Source organism: Dermacentor silvarum, chromosome 1 (assembly GCF_013339745.2).
Source record: "Dermacentor silvarum isolate Dsil-2018 chromosome 1, BIME_Dsil_1.4, whole genome shotgun sequence".
Classification (NCBI taxonomy): domain Eukaryota; kingdom Metazoa; phylum Arthropoda; class Arachnida; order Ixodida; family Ixodidae; genus Dermacentor; species Dermacentor silvarum.
This window is the reverse complement of record NC_051154.1, coordinates 390,787,274-390,810,933: the sequence shown is the minus strand read 5'-3', so window position 1 is coordinate 390,810,933 and position 23,660 is coordinate 390,787,274. Positions and strand designations below refer to the sequence as shown.

Sequence of the window (23,660 nt, the reverse complement as noted above, 5' to 3'; positions counted from 1 at the left end):
TCCAAAAGTGCCAAGAACATGCGATTCGGGTAATGGAGTCCACTTTTGTTCTGTTCGTGCAATAGAGTGTACAAAGGAGCCCATTGGTTAGTCGTCGTCACCATCATCACACATGCATCACAGCCAAACTCACTAATGAGTTTTACCAGGTACCCCCCAACATACACCAGACCGGAGTATGTCACAGAGGGGGATGGATCCAAAAAGTGTCCTTTCAGGTTCTCCAGCTGTGCAATTACCTCCTGTGGTACAGCTGTAGCAAGCTCTTCAGCATGAGCATCTGTCGCCTGCCTTTGCTTTAGAGGGATGGCCTTGCCTTTGACAATGTTATCAAGGGCAATTGTGACAGCCCTTGCATCAAGCACATCGTTACCCCCCCACATGGACCTGAGCCGTCAACTGGGTCACTGTTAAAGTTCCTTGTCAGGACATATTTCATTCCCCTCCTTAAGAGGAACCTTGTTGTCTCCACTGTTGCCTTCGTGGTGAACAGCAAGGCGCGGTACGTTTCACCTGTGAATTCACCCTTTCCTGATGCAATTGACTCCTCTTGAATATTCCTCACGTAACAGGTAAAATCATTTTCCAGCCATAGTATTCTGTGGTCGTTTTCGTCAGAGATCGGCTTCTTGTTGTCACTCCCACTGTACACCGTGTCATGGACGTCGAACCATTTCTTCATCATCTTCATGAACAATATTGTTGGGCTCACTCCTCTGAAACTGTAAAGAGCTGGGTCGCCTCACCGGTTCTCCTGGAGATGACACAACGCTGCAATCACTTGCGGGGAGAATATCTGAACTGCGCGGAGCACGTTCATTTTTTCTAAGTTCGACGGGTAAACGTGCTTCCTGGTCAAGTTTCTTGCCAGTTTGATGGTTTGTCTTTTTGAAATTCATAAAGTTTCTGTACGAACTTCCCAGTAATGACCTCTGTGCCGTCTGTAAGTTCACGTTCCAGGAACTGGCTGCGTATGTTTTTGAGGATATGACAAGGGTCAAAACTCAGGAACATGACTCTATCTGAATCGTGAGGATGGGGGAATACTGAAGACAAACATCCACTTCCCATGTGTTTAAACATAGTGACAGGTATACATGTTTATCTTTCGCCGATGGCCGCTTTCCACCGGCTAACAAATGTTAAACGTAATCGCTCGGCGCAGGACGCGCCTGTATCGGAAGTTTCTAGAACGTTATCGATGCTTCTGTCCGTTGTTGCCAGTTTTCACCGACGCTTATGTTCTGATTGTATGAGCGACGCGAATTGTCTAGAACTTTCTGGAAGACACGCGCGTACCAGGGATTATTCTGGAACCTTCGATGACTCAGGTATAAAAGCCGACGCGTTTTGCCGCTGATCAGATTTCTGACGATCGCCGACTGTGTTCGCCGCTATCGTTGTGCTTTGAGTGTAGCTTGCTTTTGTGGGCACAGGTTCGCCCAATAAACAACCAGTTTCGTCATACGCAGTTTTGCGACTGTTTTATTTACCGTCACTACTACGTGACAATTGTGACATTTGCTGAGTAATTATCTGTAACGATTCTGACAATTACGAATCCGCAGGACTCCACAGCAGAGATTACCTCCTTGGTCCAGGCAAACAGGTCTCTCCCACTCAGCTGTTTCGTAAAGTAGTAGGCACATGGTACCCTGTATGAATTCGCCACACCATGCAGAACAAAGCACAGTACTCTATTTGCAAGAGTCTCTGCCGAGCTGCTTGCCGCACTGTTGCTGGGTTTGTCTTTGAGACCAAAAACTGTGTCGGCCTTTCTGTCATACACACATTTTGGCTTAATGGCAGCCTCGTCTACGATCAACGACGCCATGTGCTGTTTGCTGCTGAGCATCGAGGCCTCAAAGATCAGCCTCTCCTTCATGGCAGGACTCATACCTGAAGACGTTGGGCTTGGGCCCACGTACCTCTGAAGCGTGCACTTCGCCGGCAGTGTCAAGAGGTCAGATTTTCGGCCGTGATCATAACCTTTTGGCGAAAGGAAGCGCCAAATCAAACACTCTCTGACAACTTCTTCAGAATAACACGGTCGTTTACTGCCATAGACTTCAATCTGGTGACGGAGAAAAACAGCCTTTTTCTCACCTTTCTGGGAATCGGCAACGATCTTTTTGACGGCAATATAGTGTTTGTCGTCGTTGTAATCGTTCATGTTTTCTTTGTCTACGGCAAGCTTTGTCAGGAGCCCCGCGCACTTCGAGCGCTGGCAGGCAACTTGAGCCCGAAACCTTTTCATAATGACAAGATAGTAACTAGATCGGTGAGCGTTGTTACTGTTGGTTTGTGTTGAAGCACTTTGTCTCTGCTCGGTTACCTCCTCCCTGGCACCAAAATCTTCATGAACAGGCAACAGCGACTCTGCTTTTCGCTTTGATGAATTTCTAGGAGCTGGGGGGTCACGATATGCAGGGTCCTTACGCGGTCTCTTTGCAGCTGGCACCATGTAGGACGGATAGAGTTCGAAGACGGTCGGTACAGCTCCCACAAGCAACTTCCGTATTCGGCATCCGGGAACATAATCACTCTCATTGAAGTGTTTGCTACACACTACAGTTGATGCAGACTTGTCGTTGATGACGAGATTTTCACGAGAAATGTTTTTTCGCCACTTAGAACACAGTTCCGCATCGCTAGGAAATTGGTGAAAGGAAACACCCGGCGTCTTCCCCTGTTGGGATTTGCAAACTGGCACACAACAGTACACCATGGCTCCAGTGATCGCGTTTGAGGCAGAAGGAAGAAACGACGCTTTCACGCTTGCAATGATCCCACAGAGAAAGCTCACACATTCAGTTGCAAAAGCTGGCACACAGTAGGTAGCACACGAGTGTTCGGCGATATAGGTATGCTGCTTCAGACGCCGCCGTCAAGCACAGAAGTGGTGAGGTAATTGCGCCCACAAAAGCAGACCAAGGTTGCCGGGAGCAAGTCCACATTCATGTCGTGGGCATCAGCGGGCAAGTCTGATGGACGTTGTGCGCACAAGAATCTCACCAGTCGGGACAGCAGCATCAAACATAGAACCAACTTGACAGCAGCTACCGAAGAAAATGGCAGCAGCAAAACCAAGCCCACGCGACCCTTCGCTCCCGCGAACACGGTGAGGTGGTAGCGACCTCTTGCGGCGAGCCATCGTGCTACTGGTCAGAAAAAATTCCATTGACTCCCGTCACGTTGCAAAGGCCGTAAGGGAGCGCGGAGGAGAGGAGAGTCGAGTCCGGCCGTGGTGCTGGCTTCCCGCTTCCTTGCTTGCGCGTGGGAGAGATAAGAGACGGTGCGGGCGAGCGACGAGCGCGGTTGTTGGCAGAGTGAACTGCCCCCCCCCCCCCCCCGCTCCCTCCGGCACTGGCTTCCCGCTTCCTTGCTTGCGCGTGGGAGATTGAGTGCGTTCGCTCTCCGTGATAGCGCGCGTCCCCGCACGCTTCCGCTCGGGCATACGGCGCGCGGCGAAGATTTTATCTATACAGAACCTCACGGCGACGGCGACGGCGCGTCCTTTTGACGGCAATCTCCTCGTCAATTTTGACAAGCTGCGGGCGTCATATGGAGATAACGCTAATATCGCCGTCAACAGAAGTGGAGAGAGCGGCGAAACAAACGAACAAGAAAGCAAGTGCGCTTCGATTGGCGACCGTGTGGGTTCCGTCGCGGTACGTCATACAATAAGTGTCTTTGGCGGTCGGCGCGGCGTCTCTCTGTCTAAGTGGCCTCGCCTGCCCCGCCGTTCCTTCTTTTACTCGCCTTGAATTGCGCGCTTGCTCTTTTCCTATTGGACTACCGCGTTCACGTGACGCCAGGCGCTCTTGATATCTTTCTTAGTTCTCGGAAGAAAAGCGCGCGCTTGCGTTGCATCCGTCTGCGCACGCCGTGTGCAATGTCGCGATTGTGAAGACAACTCAAGAAACGGAGGCCTTCGAGAGGGCACCCGCTGTCAGTGATGAGCGCCAGTACAAAATGCTGTCGGAAATGCTTGAATAACAGATGACGTTTGATGTGCACTCCGGGTAAGGAGGCGAGAACATATACTTCGGGTGCGTTGAAGCGACTGCAGAAATTTCAGTTTACTGCCATCGACCCGCGCAGGCGAGATGCACAAATGGTGTTGCGTGTTAACTGAACGTAAATATGGTTGGCGGACCATCTTGTATATTGTGAGGGATACGGGAAGCTCCTATATTCTACGAGCTTTTCACCGCTTACTCATCCCGCCGATGCCACGTCTTTTGTGCTGTTCTTTGTCACTGTGATAGCATATTTTGTTTCTCTGAGCCAATAAACGTGCCACAGTTTCACAGATGACAATTCCATTTTACTAATCATTACGAACTCGCTCTGTACAAGGTTATAGACGCCGCGAGTGTAACAAAAAAATTGCAGCTAATCTCCGTTGATATATCAAACGTGAATAAATAGAAATGATGCCCGCACCATTCTACAAGCTTTTCTTTTCAAGTGGTTTCAGAAGAGATTCAGACATTTAACGAAAGTGTAGCTCTGTAAAAACAAAGTACCTCGTCCTCTTACGTGAAGGTACCGCAACATAGTATTGCCGGTGCAAAGCTTTTATTCTAAGAGCGACTGCACAGACAAAACAGCTAGGAAGCATCAAGCACGATATGTGATACGTAGCGTGACCGCTAAAGTGTACCAAGTGTAGAAGTGTCCTGTTTAGGTAGCTGCGAGGACCATGGGAGTTCATAGGAAAGCGCCACATACATGCGCGCGCGTGGTACTGATGCGTTGACAGTTGAACGAAACCAAGGCGCAGCGTCGCCTGTGACGAACGCTTAAACAAACATTAATGCCAAAGCGCCCAATGAAATAGGCGAATTCACGACGGCGACGAGTACTGCTGGTGCCGACGGTTGTGCTCGGCCAGCTACGCGCTTCCGCGGCGTACAATATATCCGAGTGCTACTCGTCGTGGCGCTGCCTGTATGTTTACGAGGGGCCGCCGCGTTTCGGCGCTGGCCACCGTAACAAAACAAGGAGAGAACGGACGAGTGAGTGAGTGAAACAACTTTATTGTCGATCCGGCATAAAGGGGGGAAGGGGTAGGGGAATTAAAGCGAGACACTAGCGTGCTCGAACGTCCCCGGAGCAGCAACCTACTCGCGTCAAACCCGTGGGGGCGCCGCTTTCGGCCGCTGGCGTTCCAGGATGCTAAGCACGTGCTGGACCACGTCTCTTTGGTTGCCTGGCTCTCGGCTGATGATCTTGCTGCTGATGGCAGTTGGCATTGCTTCTTGGTCGCCCGGCGGTGGCGCACAGTCCCAGAGGAGGTGTCTCTGGGTGGCGCGCGCCTTGTTGCAGTGTTGGCATATATCCGTGGTGTATACCTCCAGGCACACGTGCTTTGCCCATACGGGGGTCCATATGGCTTGTACTTGCAACTGCCGTAGTGTGGCTGCTTCGCTGCGTTGTAGGTCTCGGTGAGGTGGTGGGTAGAGGCGCCTGCTCGTTCTGTACCACTGCAGAACGTCGCCGTAGGTTGTGAAGGAATACTCTTCGTCTTCGGCATCGGGTCGTTGCGGCTCCGAGGAATGCGTTGACGGAGACCCGCGGCTAGTTAGCGCGTGTGCCTCCGTATCTGCCTCCTCGTTGCGGTTCGGGCCCGCGTCCAGCTCCCCGGCGTGCGCAGGGAACCACTTGACGGTAACGTTGGTTTCCGGTCTTGCTATCGTTGAACATACTCTTGCAGTGGTTCCATGGACGTTGTTTGTAGCAAAGTTGACTATTGCCGGCTTCGAGTCGCTGAGGACCGTGCGGCAATCAGGGATCGCTAGTGCCAGTGCGATTGCAAACTCCTCGGCTTGCGTGGGCGACTTGCACCGTATGCTTCCCGACGTTGTGAGTACTCCAGTGTCTGCAGCGATGACTGCTGCTGCGTACGTGTTTGGCCGGTGGGGATACTTCGCCACGTCCACGTAGTACGCGCGCGGATCGATGGCGTGACCCTTTGTGAGGACCGTGGCTCTCGCCATTCTTCTTTCTTGGTGTACTTGCGGATGCATTTGCTTCGGTAAGGGTGGTACCCTCAGTCTTTGGATAACGTCCCGGGGTAGCTGCTTTGCTACCTCCGGGGTCGTCGCTGGCGCGTTGATTCCGATGCGTTGTAGTATGGTTCTTCCCGTCCTGGTCTGGGACAGGCGGTGATACTGCGCCGTTCGCTGGGCTTCTGCGATTTCTTTAAGCGTGTTGTGAACGCCCAACGCGAGCATGCGTTCCGTGTTGGTGTGGGGGTATAGGCCCAAGGCCGTCTTGTACGCCTTTCTGATCATTGCGTCAATCTTCATGTTCTCCGCCACTTTCCAATTGTGGAACGACGCAACGTAAGAGATGTGGCTGACTGCAAACGACTGGGTGAGTAGTAGTAGACTGTCTTCTCTCATGCCCTGGTACCGCGTGGCCACCTTCTTGAGTAAGCGGGTGGCCAGCGAGAGCTTTGCGTGGAGCTTCTGTATCGTCACGTTGTTGCGGTTCAGGTCCTGGAGGTGCAGCCCCAAAACTCTGAGCGTCTGCACGTGCGGTATCGGCGTTCCGTCTTGGGTTACCACGTTGATGTGCTGCGTTATCGGGCGTCGCGCACTTTGCGGTGAGATCACTACCAGTTCCGACTTGGTTGGTGAGCATTTGAGTCCGGTGGGTCGTAGGTGTTCTTCTACGGCGACGACGGCTTCTTGGAGGGCTGCCTCGATCTGGCTGTCGCTTCCTCCCGTTGACCACAGCGTGATGTCGTCCGCGTAGATCGTGTACTTGATGTTTCTAACATGTTCCAATCTTCTTGCAACGCCTATCATGACGAGGTTGAACAACAGAGGGGAGATCACCGAGCCCTGTGGGGTCCCCTTGCTCCCCAGCTGCTTGAGCGGTAGTTGTAGTTCTCCTGCCACAAGCCGCGTGGTGCGGTTGGTCAGGAAGTCTTTGATGGAAGCGAACGTCCTCTCCCCCATGTTGAGGTGGGACACCTGCCGAAGGACGGCCGAGTGGTGTACGTTGTCGAATGCTCCCTGGAGATCCAGCCCGAGCACCGCTCTGTTATCCAACGTGGAAAACTGTCTGTCCACGATTTCGTTCTTGAGTAACAGCATGGCGTCCTGGGTACACAGTTTGGCCCGGAACCCCAGCATTGTATGTGGATATATGTTGGAGTCTTCCAAATAATGTTGCCATCTGTTGAGTAGGACGTGTTCCAGCACCTTGCCCACGCACGACGTTAGAGAGATGGGTCTCAGGTTGTCTATGCTGGGTGGTTTGCCCGGTTTGGGGATCAGGACCGTTTTCGCGGTCTTCCATTGTTGTGGTAGCTTGCCCGTCCGCCAGCACTGGTTGTAGTACTTGGTGAGGGCTTCGATTGCCGTGTCGTTCAAGTTCCTCAATGCCTTGTTGGTAACTTGGTCCGCTCCGGACGCCGATTTACAGTTTTTTGTTTGTAGAACCGCTCTCACTTCCCATTCTTCGATGTCGGCATCCAGTCTCTTGTTGGTAGCCCCTTCGTAGCTGGGGAGTGGGTCCGTTGGCGTTACGGGAAGATACTTGGCGTCCAGGCATAGTTGCACCTCATCCTCTCCAATTTCTTTGACGGCTTTGTGAATGGTCTTGTTCAGCATGTAATGCTGAGCTCCCTAGGTTGTCTGATCGTTGAGCAAGTGGCGTAGCAGGCGCCACGTCTTGCCTTTGTGTAGTTGACCGTCGGCTTCTTGACACACGGCGTGCCACTGCTGTCTGCAGAGGACTGCGCTGTGATGCTCGATGTCTCTGTTGAGTTGTGCTATACGTTTGCGTAGTTTTCTGTTGTGGCGTTGACGTTTCCAGCGCCGTCTCAGCGAGTTGCGGGCTTCCATGAGGTGGGCTAGTCTGCTGTCCAGCATCGTAGCCTCCGGCTCCGCTTCTACCGTCTGAGTGGCGTCTTTGGTCGTGGCGTTCAACATGTTGGTCCATGCTTCTATGTTTTCAATTGTTTCCGTAACGTTGTCTTCTAATTTCTTTCTGTACTCGTGCCAGTCGACGATTTGGTGTTGCTGTGCTCTTTGCGTGCTCTCTGCGATGGGTATTGTAATTTCGAGTATACAGTGGTCACTTCCCAACGTCTCCCCGGTGTTCCGCCACGTGACGCCACGCAGTGCCGAGGCTGTCCTTATGAAGGCGAGGTCCGGGTTTTTGTCTCGTTGCGACGATGTTCCGTTTCTCGTAGGTGCGTTGGGGTCGTTTAGCAGTTGGTAACCTGCGTCCATTGTTTCGTCGTAGAGGCTGTGGCCCTTCGCCGTCGTGTATGGATACCCCCATGCCGTATGTTGAGCGTTGAAGTCTCCACACAGTAGGGTTACGTTGGAGCCCGCGAGCTGTTGCGCTTTGTGCACAAGAGTGCGGAATTTTTGCTGGAAGTGCTTCGGATTGCTGTACACGTTGATTATAAAAGTGCTTTCACGTCGCTTGCGCTTCCTGGTGACGATTTCGACCATGGTGTGCTCGATGGCGCCGTTGGGTAGCAGCTCGTGATCTATTGAGGTTAGATTATTCTTTACTAAGGTGCAGACCCCCTGCCCTGCGCCTTTCCCAACTGTTCGTGCGCTGGGGGGCTTCGCAAAGGATCTGTACCCCGGTAACGTCGGTGGGGTTTCACTGTGCGTTTCTTGTAGTATTATAACGTCGGGTCTCTTAGTGCTTTGCTGTATGTACTGTTGTAACGATGCTTTTCTCCCCTGTATGCCGTTGGGATTCCATTGCCATATGAGGAGATGATGCTGTTGTGTCCGTGCTCTTTTTCTGTGGTTAGCGGTGCCTGTTTCCGTTGTCCCGTCCATTATAGCGGTTGGGTGAAGGCCTGTTGTGTGATTAGTCCTGACGCCGTAAGCGCGTGTATTAGTGCATCCAACTTGGTCTGTATTCCCTGTATGGTAGACTGCATGCCATGTATGGGTGTCACCAACGTGTCGAGGCATGCGTTGGTACCATCGAGGCGACCGTTAGTAGCCTTGATGGCTTGGCTCAGGGTTTCGTAGTTGGCTTTCATGGTCTGTTCCAGTCGATCTTGACGTTCTTCTATGCTGTCCAGCCTAGTGTTGACTCTTCGTTCACGCATGTGTTCGAGCACTCGCTTCTTGGGTGCCGGTTCGCTTGTCTTAGCTACGTCGATCGTTTTGGGTTCTACGCTGTTAGCTTCCGTGGCAACTGGGGCTTGTACCTCCATGGCTGAGTTTGTGTTGTTTTCCGTTGGCGTTGGGGGTCTTGGTTGAATCTGCGGCGGCGACGTCGGCGGTGTCGGAGTCGCCTGTTGCTGCTGCGCGTTGATGAGTTGGTTCAACCTGGCGTTCATCTCTTGCATTTGAGCTCTCTGTTCGGCGATGCATCGCTTGAGCTGGTCGTTTTCGTTGCGTAGTGACTGGACGGTGTTGTCCTTCGCTTGAGCTACGTGCATGTTCTCGCTGCGCTTGCCGTCGGTGCTTCTGCCGCGGCTCGCCGAGCGTTCCCTGCTTTTGTCCCGCTTCATCGAGCGGCTGCGTCTTTTCTTTGATTGATGTGCTTCGTTCTGTTGTTGCTGTTGTTGCGGTGGCAGCTGCGGGAAGTCTTGCGACGAAAACGTTGGCCCCGCATTTCTGCGCTCCCATCTGCGCTGAGTAACTATACGAAGGGCACCTTGTACTTGTTCGTACAGCCTTCCGCGCCCGTGGCGTGGGCTCCGTTACACAGCTTGCAACGTGGCTTGCACCGCGCCGCGTGGTCTGCCGCCGGGTTAAGCGCGCCACACGCAAAACAGATCTTGGTTTCCGGTGTGGGGCGTACATCGGCCCGATGGCCGACTTTGCCGCATGTCCTGCACACGTTGTGGTGTTGTCTGTATAATGCACACTTTAATATAATGGAGCCATACTTTATGTAGTTCGGGACCTTAGTTCCTGCGAACAAAATGACGATCAAGGTAGTGTTTCCAATCCTTTGCGCCTCGAGGGCCTGCGGGTTTGCTTGGTTAACGATATTCTCATGCAGATCTTCGGCAGTGTTCTCTACTGCGATGCCACGGATCACTCCTTTCACTGTGCCGTGAGGCGCGGTGCGGTAGGCATGCGTTTCGTAGTTACGGCCCCCAATGTACAGGGAGCGTACGCTTGCGTAGTAACGTGCTCGTTCTTCATCGGGCGTGCTGATCACGATGATGTTCTGCGTGGGGTTAGTACAGATCGTATCTGCTTTCGCTGCGGTCTTGGGAACGTTGGCTGCTGTTATGACTGCGGTCATTACGATGTCGGCTTCGAGTCTCGCTAGGCATAGCCCTCCTCTCGGTCGTATTACAATCTTCTGCTCTTCCCGCGGCAAATTCAGCGGCATGCGGGACGCTTTAGTGATTCTCGCTATCATGCGTTTTGCTTGAGCTTCGCTAAATTGCGAAGTTGGCTTGCTGCTTTGGGTAAGTTCGTTGAGCTGGGGCTTGTTAAGTCGTTGGCTTGCTTGTTTTCCGGAGGTTTTCCATCCCACGATGTCGCTTGGGTGTAAGTCGTTGCCGCGCACCGCGACTGTGGTGCGGCCGGTGCTGCGCAGCACCTCTTGGTCGTTGATCGTGCCGGTGGTCGTAGTGTCGTTGCCGCCAGCACAAAAGTCCATGTCTTCCGTAGCAAGGGCCGTGAAACGGTTGTGGGAAACGGCGTTGAGCTGCGATGAGGCCGAGGCCATCTTCGGCGATGAGGAGTCGAGCGTCGTGGCTTCGAGCGGGGCCGGGCGGCCGACGCAGCTGCGCGCCGCGGCCGTACTCGTGCTAAGCCTAGGCGTGGTCCGCTAGACCCAGCGTCGCCCAAGCGAAGAAAACGTCGAAAATTGACGAAACATCCGGTTGACCGGGCCAAAAATGGTATCAATCGAGTCCAGGGATGTTCACGGACAATGTAGTGATGATTCCCAATTGATTGGAAGCAATTAAGGCGGCACAATTGGCGAAAACTGCGGAGCTCATGCGGAGCACGTCTGCTCAGCTCGGCGACCGGAGCGCCCCCCCGAGAACGGACGAGAAACAGGCTAGGGAAGGGCAGCGCGTTTGTGCTCTCTCTCTCCCGGCATGCCTTGCTCCTCCTCTTCGTTGTCTCGTCGAAGTCGTCTCGCCTGGTCGTCGTTAGCGCCATTACCGCCGCGTCATTTGTGTGATTTTCTTTTATTGTAGAAACCGCGCGCGCGTTGCTCTTGCGCTCACGCCATTGTTTTCGAAGCTACAGCCACGAAGCAAATGCGGCTGAAAAAGGTGAGTGAATTGTTACTATAGCTTCATTCTTCCAACGTTCCGAGAATGGGATAGAGCCCTTCGCCCGCCATAGGGTTGCAGAAAATAGCGTGATTTTTGTCTTCTTCCCCAACAGGAACCACCTCACTTTCCGGTGGGCACTGTTATCGTGCATTCAAATTATATTACCTTTTGTAAAATCTTCCTGACTTCTGTGTTGTGCAATCGTCTGTCACATTATGGCAATAATTTTTATGAGTTATGATTTCCGTCGGTACGCCGCGTGCGCAAGATAGCCGTTTTCCCACGTGCTGTCGCGTAACGGATGAACACATGCAGCGATTTTAAGGGACTAGCGGGCAACCACGAGTGATAAGTAAATAACAGCGCGTGTAAACAACACTACTCGCACAAAGCTTATTGGATCACGTTTAGTAGAGTTAAGGATGTATAACATAATTGATTAATAACCTCATTTGTTCATGGTACTTGTCTACCGAAGGGGGGTAGATTCTTCGCTGGGGTTATATAATGCCCGATGTATCGCACCCGTGCGAGGAGAATTATCTAACGCCAACGAGGAATATACCTAGAAGGGTGCCCACGTGCAGCGGATTGTGCCGGAGCAAAAGGCTGGCATGGTGCGGGAAGAAATTGTGCACGGGTTATTGAAAACGTGGCGTCCTCACCACCTCCTCTATAATAGAGGAGGTTGTGGATGCGGACCATTTATTATGTGATTTGATTATGAAAGTAGAGTTCTTGTGTAAAGCCTAGCGAAACGAAGTGCCCTACTTGTTTTACCTCGTAATTGTTAAGAAATGATTTCTAGGATAACACAACTCTCACATTAGCGCAATGCGATGCTGTGTGGTGCACCTATAAATATTTTAAGCCCTCTTAATCCCCAACAATGTTTGGTGTTCCATAATGTATCTATGATGCGCTTGTCTTTGTCGTTTCTATTGTGACTAATTATTTGTTTTCGCGCCACGAAGTAACACACTTTAATCCGTCTGTGTGACGTAATTCGCGTCTGGTACACAGACCGCATGTAGTGGAATTTGGTTCAGCTAGAGAAGTAAATCATTCGCACAGTTTTATTTAGATCCAAGGCTTTGTGATGATTAGCACTCGCCAAGAAGCAATTTTAGCAGTTTCATCAGAATTTTCTCGTTTAATATTGCTTGAAGGCGATGATTTTTTCGTTCCAAAAGGAAAAGCTCGAATTACAACCCGAAGCCACAAGGATGATGGAAGCATAATGGGAAAATGTAGCTTCTTTTCATTTAATGTGTGTGGTTGCTTACAAGGTCACTCTGTAAAAGGTATACACTCTCGAGTTGTAAGGATCATTCACAGTTATTCAGTATTGAGCCTTATCTTATTTGGCTGCTTGTGGCCGCCTGAGCGCCCCATGGTTGACATTCTCAAGATTTCAATGGCTAGACAGATACTGACGGTATGCTCAAAAACATAGGTATTGCAGTCAGTCCTGTGATATTGAGCTTAAGGAAACTTCCAGTCTTCACCTCTGTATTCCATGCACGGCCTTTAATATGAAGTTGTAAGATGTAGGGGCTAGAATATGTTCCCCAGAAAATAAATTATATGAGTAATTGTGGTGAAGAAATAAGCAGGCTAAGCATTAAGCAAGGGGTTAAAAGTCTGACAAGTATGAAATCCTAAAGCACCTGCTTTCTCTAGTGGCATGCAACTTATTTTGCATAGTTGCCGAGGTGACTATGCTTGATGATGTAATCTGTACTGGTCGATTTGAATTTATCACAGGTCGGAAGCTATCTGCATCCATCTGAAGGAGTGAACACAGGTGTTACTGCAGCTTTGGAAGCTCTGCTGACCAAGGTATGTACTCAGCATGTCTGAGGACACTGTTTTTATGCAAGTTTTTGAGCCACTTGTGTCACTTTTTGCATCACTTATGAAGATGAAATCTACAGGGTGTTTCATTTTAGCTGCACAAATTTTTTTTAAATTGCCTGTCGCCGGTAGCACAATTATAATCCTCGATCTAAACTACTCGATGAGGCGCCATTACTTCCACGAGAAATCAGAACGCCTAATTGAATAATTACCATAATTACACTCATGAACTTTTTAATTAATTATTCTAAGGCACATCTTTCAATCTACGAATTATAGCTGCTGAGTTCGCAAGGCGCATCCACTTGGAACGAATTCTCAGGACTGAACCAGTTCCGAGATATTAATTTTCATTGTGTCCGACGAATTGCATGGGCATTCCGTTAACCTTGTGCTTCAATGCATACAACAGTGTTTTCCTAAAAAAGTTGCATCACTGTTTTAACAGGAAATAATTTTGATTCCATGCAGGCTCAAGCATGAGACACGTCCATAGAGTTGTCCATGCTGTTGACGGAGCCGAGTTCATCACTACCAGCATCATTGACAAGGGCATGGGCTTGCTCCTTGGTGCCTTCTTCGTGTTCAACATCGCATGTCCTCCTACCCAAGTAACGCAAAATGTTGCCATAACGTTCTCTGAATGTGCACAAATGTCGGCGTATAACGTTGCCTACATGCTGCTAATGTCCTCTTTTTTGATCGCCACACAACGTTGGGTCGTAACGTTGTGGCAGCGTTCAGCAGCACATTCACGACGTTAACATAACGTTAACAGAACTTCCTGGCAACGTAATGTGGATGTTGCCTTTGTCACTTGAGCTTTCAGGCAACGTACGTATGTGACGTTCAAGCAACACTCAACTGACATTGCAGAATATTTGTAGACATGCATAACAGCAGTGCTGTCAGCATGACACGGCTGACAGCACCGCAAACCCTTAAATTTATATTTGCTTGACAGATAATTTACTCTAGTAGTTTTCATGTTGCATATGCATGAAAATGTGAAACAAGAATTAGTGAAAAACAGCGTTTATTACGTATATATCTTGTGTAGCTTACCAAGATATCTGTGTACCTTACCTTGTGGTAAGGTACACTATACACGTAAAATAATGCTGTTTTCACCAGTTCTTGTTTACATTTTCATGCATATACGACATGAAAACTACTAGAATGCATTATCTGTCAAACAAATATAAATTTAAGGGTTTGCGGTGCTGTCAGCCGTGTAATGCTGACAGCGCTGCTGTACGGGCAGCTCATCTGTCTTGCGACTATATATAGTACCAATGCGCCCTAAGCCAGAATCTTTAAAGTGTTTCACATGGTGGTTTGCCTGACTTGTCTTGCTGTTGTCCATAGCACAGCATATAAATGCTAACTGCAAGTAAAAGTGCACAATGCAAAGCTGCGAAGTGGTTCATAAGAACAATTTTTCATTTTGGCTATAACAGCAAGAGAAGCAGCATGCACGTCCAATGTGCAGAGGTTCTCGTATAAAGGTTCTCGCAGCAGGAAAGTAAATATATTCCACAAATGTTCATTTCCTTAAACATATCATTTAAGCTTAGACCACAGAAAAAAATCAGTCTTTGCTTCCGACTTACTGCTCTAAAAATCATGTGTCCGTAGCTGCATGTGCTTTCAAGAAATTGTATAATAGCCAACATCAGCTGCTAAGACCAAACGCTAGTATGTAGGAATTGTTTGTGCAGGAGGAATGTGGTGGTTGAATATGCACCCATGAATATGCATTGGTCCACCTTAAATAATAGTGAATGCCATAGACAAACCTGGTTATAATCTCAAACCATGCATTTATTTACTGTCTGCTTACATCATCCTGGCAAACAAATGACACATAACAGTAACTTAAACACTGATAACACACTTAAATATATTTTCTATTAAACATCAAGGTCTTCTATCGCATATTAAGACTCTACTAACAGCTACAACTACAACACAATATATTTTGCTTTCCCATGTAGGTCAGACTTCGAAATCTTTTGCTTTGTGTCGAGTTCCCTTATTTCAATGGCAGAACACAATTTATACTTCTTAATAACAGCACAAATACTGTCCTCCATCACTTTGTAATGTACAACACAACACAGTAACACTGCGGTTGGATACTATCTCCTGCCAAGCATCCAGCTGGTCTTTTTGCCTAAGCTTGCAGACATGGCAGCAAGTGTGAAGTAGTCAACACAGCCCAAGGCGTAAACTAACAGAAAGTCATCCAAGCACTGACTGCCAGCTATCACTTTTGCAGAGGATGGCCAGCAGCACAAGTGATGCACACATGCCTCCCTCGGTAGCTTCACTTGCATCCAGACCTCACTGGTTTCCAAGTCAATAATGCGGTAACCTGCAGAGACATCAATTACATCAAACTATAAAGTGCCATCTGAAACACTGAAGTAAGCCATGTTTACTGTGAAAACAGGCTATAAAAATGCTTACAAACAACTTAAGCTTCGCATAACTGTGAAACAAACAATAGTGACTTTACACAGGAGAATAATGCAAAACATCAAAAAGCAAATTTCAGTAAAACCTAACCATTATAGCTATAAGTTTGGACACAAGAGCAAGGAAAGCACAATAAACAATACCCACAACTTCCTTTATTGCGCTAAGCAGTTAAGACGTTAGTATCAATATATTCCTTTAACATAAAGCTTCCTTGCAATGCCACGGCTGCTTGTTACATCCAGTTCAGTCTTTGAAGAAAACAAAAATTAACAAATGATGTGAATGCTCTACCACGGTACCAAAACCACATTTCATTCGTGATGAAAGAAAGTTCCAATGAGTGAGTGATAAATTTGACTTGTTGGTACAACATATTGGTGAATTGCAGCACAGATATTGACGACAGAAAAGACGAGACAATAGACGTGTGCTGACTTCCAACAAAAAGCTTTATTTTCAGCGACCCATGTTTATAGCCGTCACTCATCACATTGCACACGCGCAATTCACACCCTTAGGTAGGTCAACTCTGTCTGATAAGTGTACAGATGCTGACACACATAGAGCCAAGTCGCGCAATCTTTTCAGCTTCAATAATTTCACGTGTTAGTTGATCACCGCTACTGCTGACAACAGTACACCGAGCAAACAATGGTTCACTGGCACATGAACTGCAACAACATGCAAGCCAACTGTCATGCACGTTTTTCTTGACATTATAGAGTGTTCTCTCAGCTGGTCATTGATACAGCGTCCTGTTTGGCCTATGTACTGTTTACCACAAGAAAGAGGGGTACAGTAATTCATGTTGCTAACATAGGTGACGAACGGATTTTTGTGCTTTTTGTTACACTTGTGTGCTGCCCTGAAACATTTCCTTTGATTGCACAACTTTATAAGCTTCTGAGGTGCAAAGAAGACAACTTTAACTTTGGAACGATCTGCAGTTTTCACGATATTGTGAGACAGCTTATGAATGTATGGTATGACAGCCACTTTAAGTCGGTCAGATAATGGAGTGATCACATGGCAACCACTCGGTGCATGCGCTTTTCAGAGTAGATGTCATGTGGTCACTGCATCTGACAGACATAAAACTGGCCGTCATACCCTACATTCATAAGCTCTCACAATATCAAGAAAATTGCATATCATTCTAAAGTTGTGTAATCAAAGGCAATGTCACAGCATGCCACACATATGCAACAAAACACCAAATTCCGTTTGTCACCTGTGTTAGAAATGTGGTTTATTGTATCCCCCTTGTGGTAAACAGTATATAGGTCAAATGGGACACTGCATCAATCACCGGCTGAGAGAACACTCATACAATGTCAAGAAAAATGTGCGTGACAGTAGGCTTGAATATCATTGCAGTTCGCGTGACTGTGAACCGTCGTTTGCTCAGTGTACCGTTTCCAGCAAAAGCGGTGATCAACTAACACGTAAAATAATTGAGGCTGAAAAGATTTCGCGACTTGGCTCTGTGTGTATCAGCACACCTTCTGTACACTTGTCAGACAGTTTAAAAAAAATTAAATTGTGGGGTTTTACGGGCCAAAACCAGTTCTGATTATAAGGCACGCCGTAGTGGGGGACTCCGGAAATTTAGACCACCTGGGGTTCTTTAACGTGCACCTAAATCTAAGTACACGGGTGTTTTCGCATTTTGCCCCCATCGAAATGCGGCCGCCGTGGCCGGGATTCGATCCCGCGACCTCGTGCTCAGCAGCCCAACACCATAGCCACTGAGCAACCGCGGTGGGTTGTCAGACAGTTTACTTTCTTCCTAAGGGTGCAAATTGCGCATGTGCAATGCAGTGACTGACAGCTATAAACATGGGCTAGCAAAAATAAAGCTTTTTGTTAAAGAGTTGCCGCATGTCTCTCGTCTTAACTCTTGTGTTGTTGCCTACATCTGCACAGCAATTCAGTGCCTGAACGACCAGCTACAACTACGCTACAGGTGTTGCATATCGGGAGAAGGGTTGAATATTGCTCTACACTGCAAAAGTTGCCGTTGCTATCCGCGGATGACGAATACGGAAGTTCTGGCCTTGAAAAAAACAAATTAGAACGCGAGCTTTTGGAAGCGGTGTTAATCGAAAATTCTGGACCTGATAAGTAGGTTAGCGCCACTTCACAGGCACTTTTAAACAGAGAAATGCAACTCATGAGTAGCCACAAATAAGCTGGTTTGTTAATTCTGCTTTTGTTTCTTGTTAGGCTACCTAAACGCGAAAAACTTTGTCACTCGATTCAACCGCTCGGCCAAAACCAAGCATGAGAAGATGACTTTTTTTCTCCTCAGGGGTACCACATTTCGAAAGATATGCATCAAATGAATCTGAAAAGTTAATCATTTCGGTGCAATACATGCATTGTTACAAACATTACAAAAACTTGAAAAAATGTGAATGATACTTACTACCCACAGCTTCCAATTTATCGGGCTCAATGTCGGCTTCTCAACAGCATTGCCGTCCTTCAAGCACCGACAAGGAGCCCCTGTGATACTCCTACACCGAGCGCCAGGGCTCCCCACATCAGTTATGTCAGTTCTTTGCAGAACAGGGAATCCCGGCGATGGCACTGGAGCAGGCCCCAGTTATCGTTGCCAATGTATACAACATTTCCTAGGTGTACCTGCAATAAAAGATGGCAGAGACACATTAAGACAGCTTGCGTGTGGGAACGTGAAAGCACCTTTAGTCAACCAAATGGCTGCAATGTGACGTGCACAGTGTGACACGCACTAGGCACACCTGAAGTCAGCCAGAACCAAAGAGCTGCCGTGGCGTAAGGGAAGCGTGCTCCTTTCACACTCCAGGTTCTATTCCTACCCAGTCTGCACAACTTTCTTATTAAAGCAATTAATTTGCTTTGTTTACATGAACCTACCTAAATTTCACATTACTCCAAGCGTTTTGATGTGCTTTTATTGCTTGTGCAATAGGCCATCGGTTTTATGTCAATAAGTGCTGGTAGCAAAAAGAAATATGTCTAACCGTGCGATAAATGTAACCGGAAATGGCAGGTACGTCCAGTGGCATTAGTGTGGGGGCTGCACACAAAATTATATAGCTTACCCTGTTTCAAATTTATTTTAAACAGCAATTTCAGTGAGCCCAAGTAGAGTCTTTCAGCTTTTTGCAGTGCAGAAACAGGTACAGTTTGTGCCAGCCAACCAGATGAAGAGCTCTCCTAGTAACTGTCTCTAATCACCCTCTCAGCAATTAGTGGTAGCCAAAGTATAGCTTGTATCTCTACAACTGACACATGTCCCATTTCCTTAATGTGGTATTCGTCACTGATTTTGATGGTCAATTGGTTGCCATAGAGGAACAATCGAAATTTGGCGCGCAGCACCAGTCGTGTCAGTGCAATGTCAAGTGGCACGAACATATTTCTCCCTTGAGTGAATTATGGTGCTCTCCTGGGCACATGTTGAGGCACCAGCCAGTCTGCCCCATGTATATTTGACTGAATATATACATGATCAAAGGAACAGACTATGCTACCCCTGACGAACACAAGACAAATTGGGTTGCATCTTTACCTCAGCAAGCCTCAATTCTAATGTGGACTGCTATGCACGCACATTTCCAGCGAAAAATAAAGTAGGCAGGATATGCACGACAGTTCACAAGTGAATTCAGAAAGGCGAGCAGGCAAGGGAGGTTTGCTTGGTTAAAGATACCACCAAATTTGTCTAGTGTGTGAGAGGCAGCTCACTGTATTTTTTTCACAACTGGTCAAATGTACACAGAGCAGACTGGCCGGTAACTAAATGTGCCAAATAAGTTCCCATATTTCACTCAAGAGACCAGCTTGCTCATCCAGTTTGGCCGTGCATTGCCGCGATAGGACTTCAGGCTGAATTAAGATAATCTGTTTTCACCTACGGTGAAAAATTGACACGAGAGATCAGTGAGGCATACCACATAAACAAGACATGCGAGCCAGACCCCATGATCAATTCATGAAATAAAAGGCGTCCTTTCTAGATGACAAGTGATTGAAGTTAGTCTGCGCCCATATTTACTTTCCTTTTTACACAAATATCATTTATTGTGATTTTATGCCTTTATATTACAACTTACGCCTTCCCTCTGAACGAAATTGTGCACAACATAAGCACACATCCAGTGTTGCTATTTTTAATCCTTCCATCAAAATAAATGGTCAGTTAGCAGCAGTCATGTTGTATGGTACCCTTTTCCTCCCCATGTAAATTCTATCCTGAAAAGTTACATGAACTGACCGGCAAACTCATACGTACACTACAAATTTCACCTAGCAAACACGGCTGGTTCTTAGAAAATGCACAAATACGGTGATAGGTATCTGTTGGTATACTGTAGCAATAGTAAGTGCCAGTTAGCTTCAACACTAGACAGTTTTAGTATAGCATATGCAACTAATAGCGTACGCCTATACGCTATAGTACAGCGTACGCTAAACAGCACACATTTATTAGTTTTAGTTGGCCTGCGAGATCTTCCGATCTCAGAGGTCATATGCCATCGTCGCACCTATCTCTCGACTTCACTGACAGGTGGCGCTGATATATGTCGGTTTCCCTCGTTAGGCTTCGTGTCGTTCGAAATGAGAAGCGATCTCGAAAACTCCACAAGGTTAACCATATTACACTGTTGTCAAAGCGGCCTGACGGTAAGCGAAAGTTGCTTACACAGTCATTTTCTACGAACGAAGCGAATTCTGCAAAAGCCACGCCAAATTCAATTCGAAGTGGGCAGCGGGGACCACCGCCATGTTTAACGTAAACTACGCAAACCACGCACAGACGGTAATGCTAAATCTGAGAAATAGCATGCATACGCTAGAGGTCGGATAGCGTTCTGCACATGCACAGTGATGACCCACTATTTTATATCGTACACAATGACATAGCGTACGCTAAACTAAAACTGTCTACTGCTGCAATACTTCAGCTGTCAGGCATCTACAGTGCTTATGACACCACAGAAGTGTAAGTGCACAACAAAAACAAGTGGCGCATCAACCATAAATTTGACTTGAGAGTAGTGACAACATAGGCCGTTTCATGTAGCTAAAACACTAGCCAATATGTAGAAAGTATATGCACAAGTATACATACCTATAGATATTTGCCTACCTAACTTAAAACTATAAGAGTTGCAGTGCATATGATGCTTATTCTAGACACTGGTATTTTTGACAAAAATACTCTTAGAATCAGATATAATGCTTTTTCAATTCATCCAGCCAGTAAATGAAGTCGTACACATATCATTATAATTTGGACTTGCAGGTTGAACATATTCTGACGTGAGCAGCGCCAAGCAGAATGAATAGACCGAATGCCCACTGTGCTGACCAAATACACAGGATGAAACAGAAAATATGGAAAGGGACCCCAAAGTATTAGAAATACTTCTTGACAGCTGTAGAATTAGGGCTTGTTGGTTGATTGTCACTATTAAAATTACACTAAAGCCAATAAGACTGTTCTGTTGGTGTAGTTGAAATCAAATTCATTTGACGAGCAACATTGCAATAACCAGCAAACATGGCAAGAGCAAGCAGACATGTGCGAAATAGTGTGCTTTTTTAATAATAGAGCATCAATACAATGAACTACCTACCAGTTAGCTATGTGTTCTATGCTGTATTGACTTGAAAAAAAGAGAAAAATAATGTAACTGGACATAGACTCGCAACTCCTACAATGCCTACTTGCATGAATGGGGATAGCTTGCCAAGAATATTAAAAAATGGGAGAGAAAAAAGCAGGCTTACTAGAAAACACTTCAGAACTGTAGTAACTGCAGCACAGTGAATACTGGCCTTAATGTATCATTTCAAGAAGTTTGAGCTCATCAAATGTGTATTTTTCAGTGGCAGTTATTCTTGGAACAAGACAGAAATAATCGTGAATATGAATGTTAAACAATGGTAAGCACACTGTGTGCTTACACCTATGACATATCTGGCCCATTACACTTTGAATTCTTATATGCGCAGAAGCTGCACAAGAGTGTAGTGTAAACACTAAAAATTCGGAAATAAAATCCTACAGCATAGGAAACAGTTTCAAAACAAGAAAACCAAAATGAAAAGTAATAAATAGTGTGTACTAAGCAAAATTAAAATGTAACTTGCAGCCAAGCGATTGATGCAAGAAAAAATACTTAACATCAGGACATGTTAGGTCTACTTTTATATAGAACACAATAAGGTGTGCATAACAGCTATGAACACAAATAAACAGCAAGTTGCATAAATATTTGGCCTATTTAGTAAGCTGTGTTGACTAATGTCGATTAACTTATCCACAAATGATACCAAGATGCTACTTTTTGGAACACGTACACTACATACATACCTGACCCGACCATCCAGATTATACGTTGCACTACGGCAGGCATAGCCAAGGGGTCTGGTGGCTCCTCCGTTATGTAGGCACTGTTATGGGTCACAGCCTCGCCACTATAAAATAAGTTCTGTGTTAACTTATAGCAGTGGCACACAGCTTTATAAAGCTGTCAAATTGTCTAGACATGCAGGAGCATCTAAATATAGTCACAAAAACAATGTTTGCATTATTGCAGGGTGGCAACAGAGCACAAAGTAGAAGTCACTGATGAATGTCTTGATAATGGGGACCCTTTGATCACAGTAAAATTATTGACACGCAGCAGCACATAGCAAAGAAATGTTTGTTTACAAAACAATTCATTTTTTTTTCATGACTCAGTTTAACTTTCCCCTGTCATGTTTAGTTACGTATAAGGTATGTCAAAACATCTTGTCTTAAAAAGTAAGTTGGACTAGTAGCAAGCTGTGATTGCTTAAATTTTTTTTCTCTAAAGCTGCCGTAAACCGAAAACTTCGTAAGCAGATATTATTTACAACGTTGAGGCAAGGAAACATGGCAAGGAAACAAGTTTCCTTGGACAAGTAGATATGAAACAAGTTTCCTTGCCATGTAAGCAAGGAAACGTCATTGCAATAAGAATCGGTAAAGAGGCAAATGAGTCATTATGCAACTTCAGGAGAAAAGCGGGAGCTCACGCGCCGCACGCACATGATGAACACGATTATTTTCGAACGTTATATTTCTCATCGGAAGAAAACGTTTATCAAGATTTTCAATTTCGCATCGAAGCAATAAACTTGCGTAACTAAGCGCTGACAACCAGCGTTCAGCAAGCATCAGCACAGGTATCACTGTTGTCGCGGGACTTCTATTTCATACGCTCGCGCACGCTATGCACACACGAGAAGCTCACACAACACGCGCGTAGTTAGCCAGCACGATTACTTACCTTTTGAATGGTACGACGCGGTCGCGAAGCACTCTCCAAGTTGCCGGTGCTGCGTCGACGATGTTACTCCCCGCATACATGCCGCTGCGTAGTGGACGAGCTGAGGCGCGCTAACACACATTCTTTGCGACGTCCACCCAACTTTCCGGAACGAGAACAAAGAAACCGCACTCCACGGCATAAAATCGTTGGGCCACATTTGCCTGGCGCGCCACGCATACGGCGAGTTTGCAGCGTGACACAAGGTATCTTCAGGCACTTCTGTGCACGCTAACTGCGACCTACTTCATAACAGCAAACACAAAAACACACGATCAAGCAAACGCGACGCTCGTAGCACCCCGCACATACGACCGTCATCACAGAACACGGAGGAAAAACAATAGCGCCACCTGCATACTTGTGAGAATGTTGTGGCCTCTGTGATGACAAAAATATTAACCAGTACACTCGCATACTAAAATTTTGTGCCGGGTTACACACAACTACCTATAGATGTTGCGAGACAAAATAACTGTAGAACAATCTATATTTTACACTATAGTTTGGCGTAGAAAGAAATTCTAAAACGTATTTTACCTTTGAATTGCTTCCGCCATCTGCAGCCAGCATAAGCATGGCCTTCGAGATCAGCTTCGGTTATCCTTATCAAGCCGTCGCTGTGGCCTGATTTGAACGGTTTGGGCTGTCTCGAAGCTGTCTCGAAGCCAATTCATGACGTTTAGCGATGCTGCCTACTTTTCCTACGCCGT

The 23,660-nt window shown here is 47.2% G+C and overlaps 1 protein-coding gene and 1 long non-coding RNA gene across 2 annotated transcripts; both read right to left on the bottom strand.

Moving 5' to 3' along the window:
• Nucleotides 1-5,138: 5,138 nt before the first annotated feature.
• On the bottom strand, nucleotides 5,139-7,631 carry LOC119446335 (uncharacterized). Its single transcript, XM_037710748.1, has one exon. It carries the CDS (start codon nucleotides 7,629-7,631, stop codon nucleotides 5,139-5,141), a length of 2,493 nt encoding a protein of 830 aa, XP_037566676.1.
• A 7,729-nt stretch (nucleotides 7,632-15,360) lies between these two features.
• On the bottom strand, nucleotides 15,361-23,045 carry LOC125942475 (uncharacterized). The gene is made up of 4 exons (XR_007465138.1): nucleotides 22,909-23,045; nucleotides 21,966-22,069; nucleotides 18,024-18,241; nucleotides 15,361-15,488 (listed from the first exon to the last, which is right to left on the bottom strand). It is a non-coding gene; the product is annotated as an uncharacterized LOC125942475 (long non-coding RNA).
• Nucleotides 23,046-23,660: the final 615 nt, after the last annotated feature.

What these genes read in the sequence shown, in the direction of transcription:
- LOC119446335 (XM_037710748.1), bottom strand. Translation starts at nt 7,631, where the DNA reads ATGCTGAACAAGACCATTCACAAAGCCGTCAAAGAAATTGGAGAGGAT.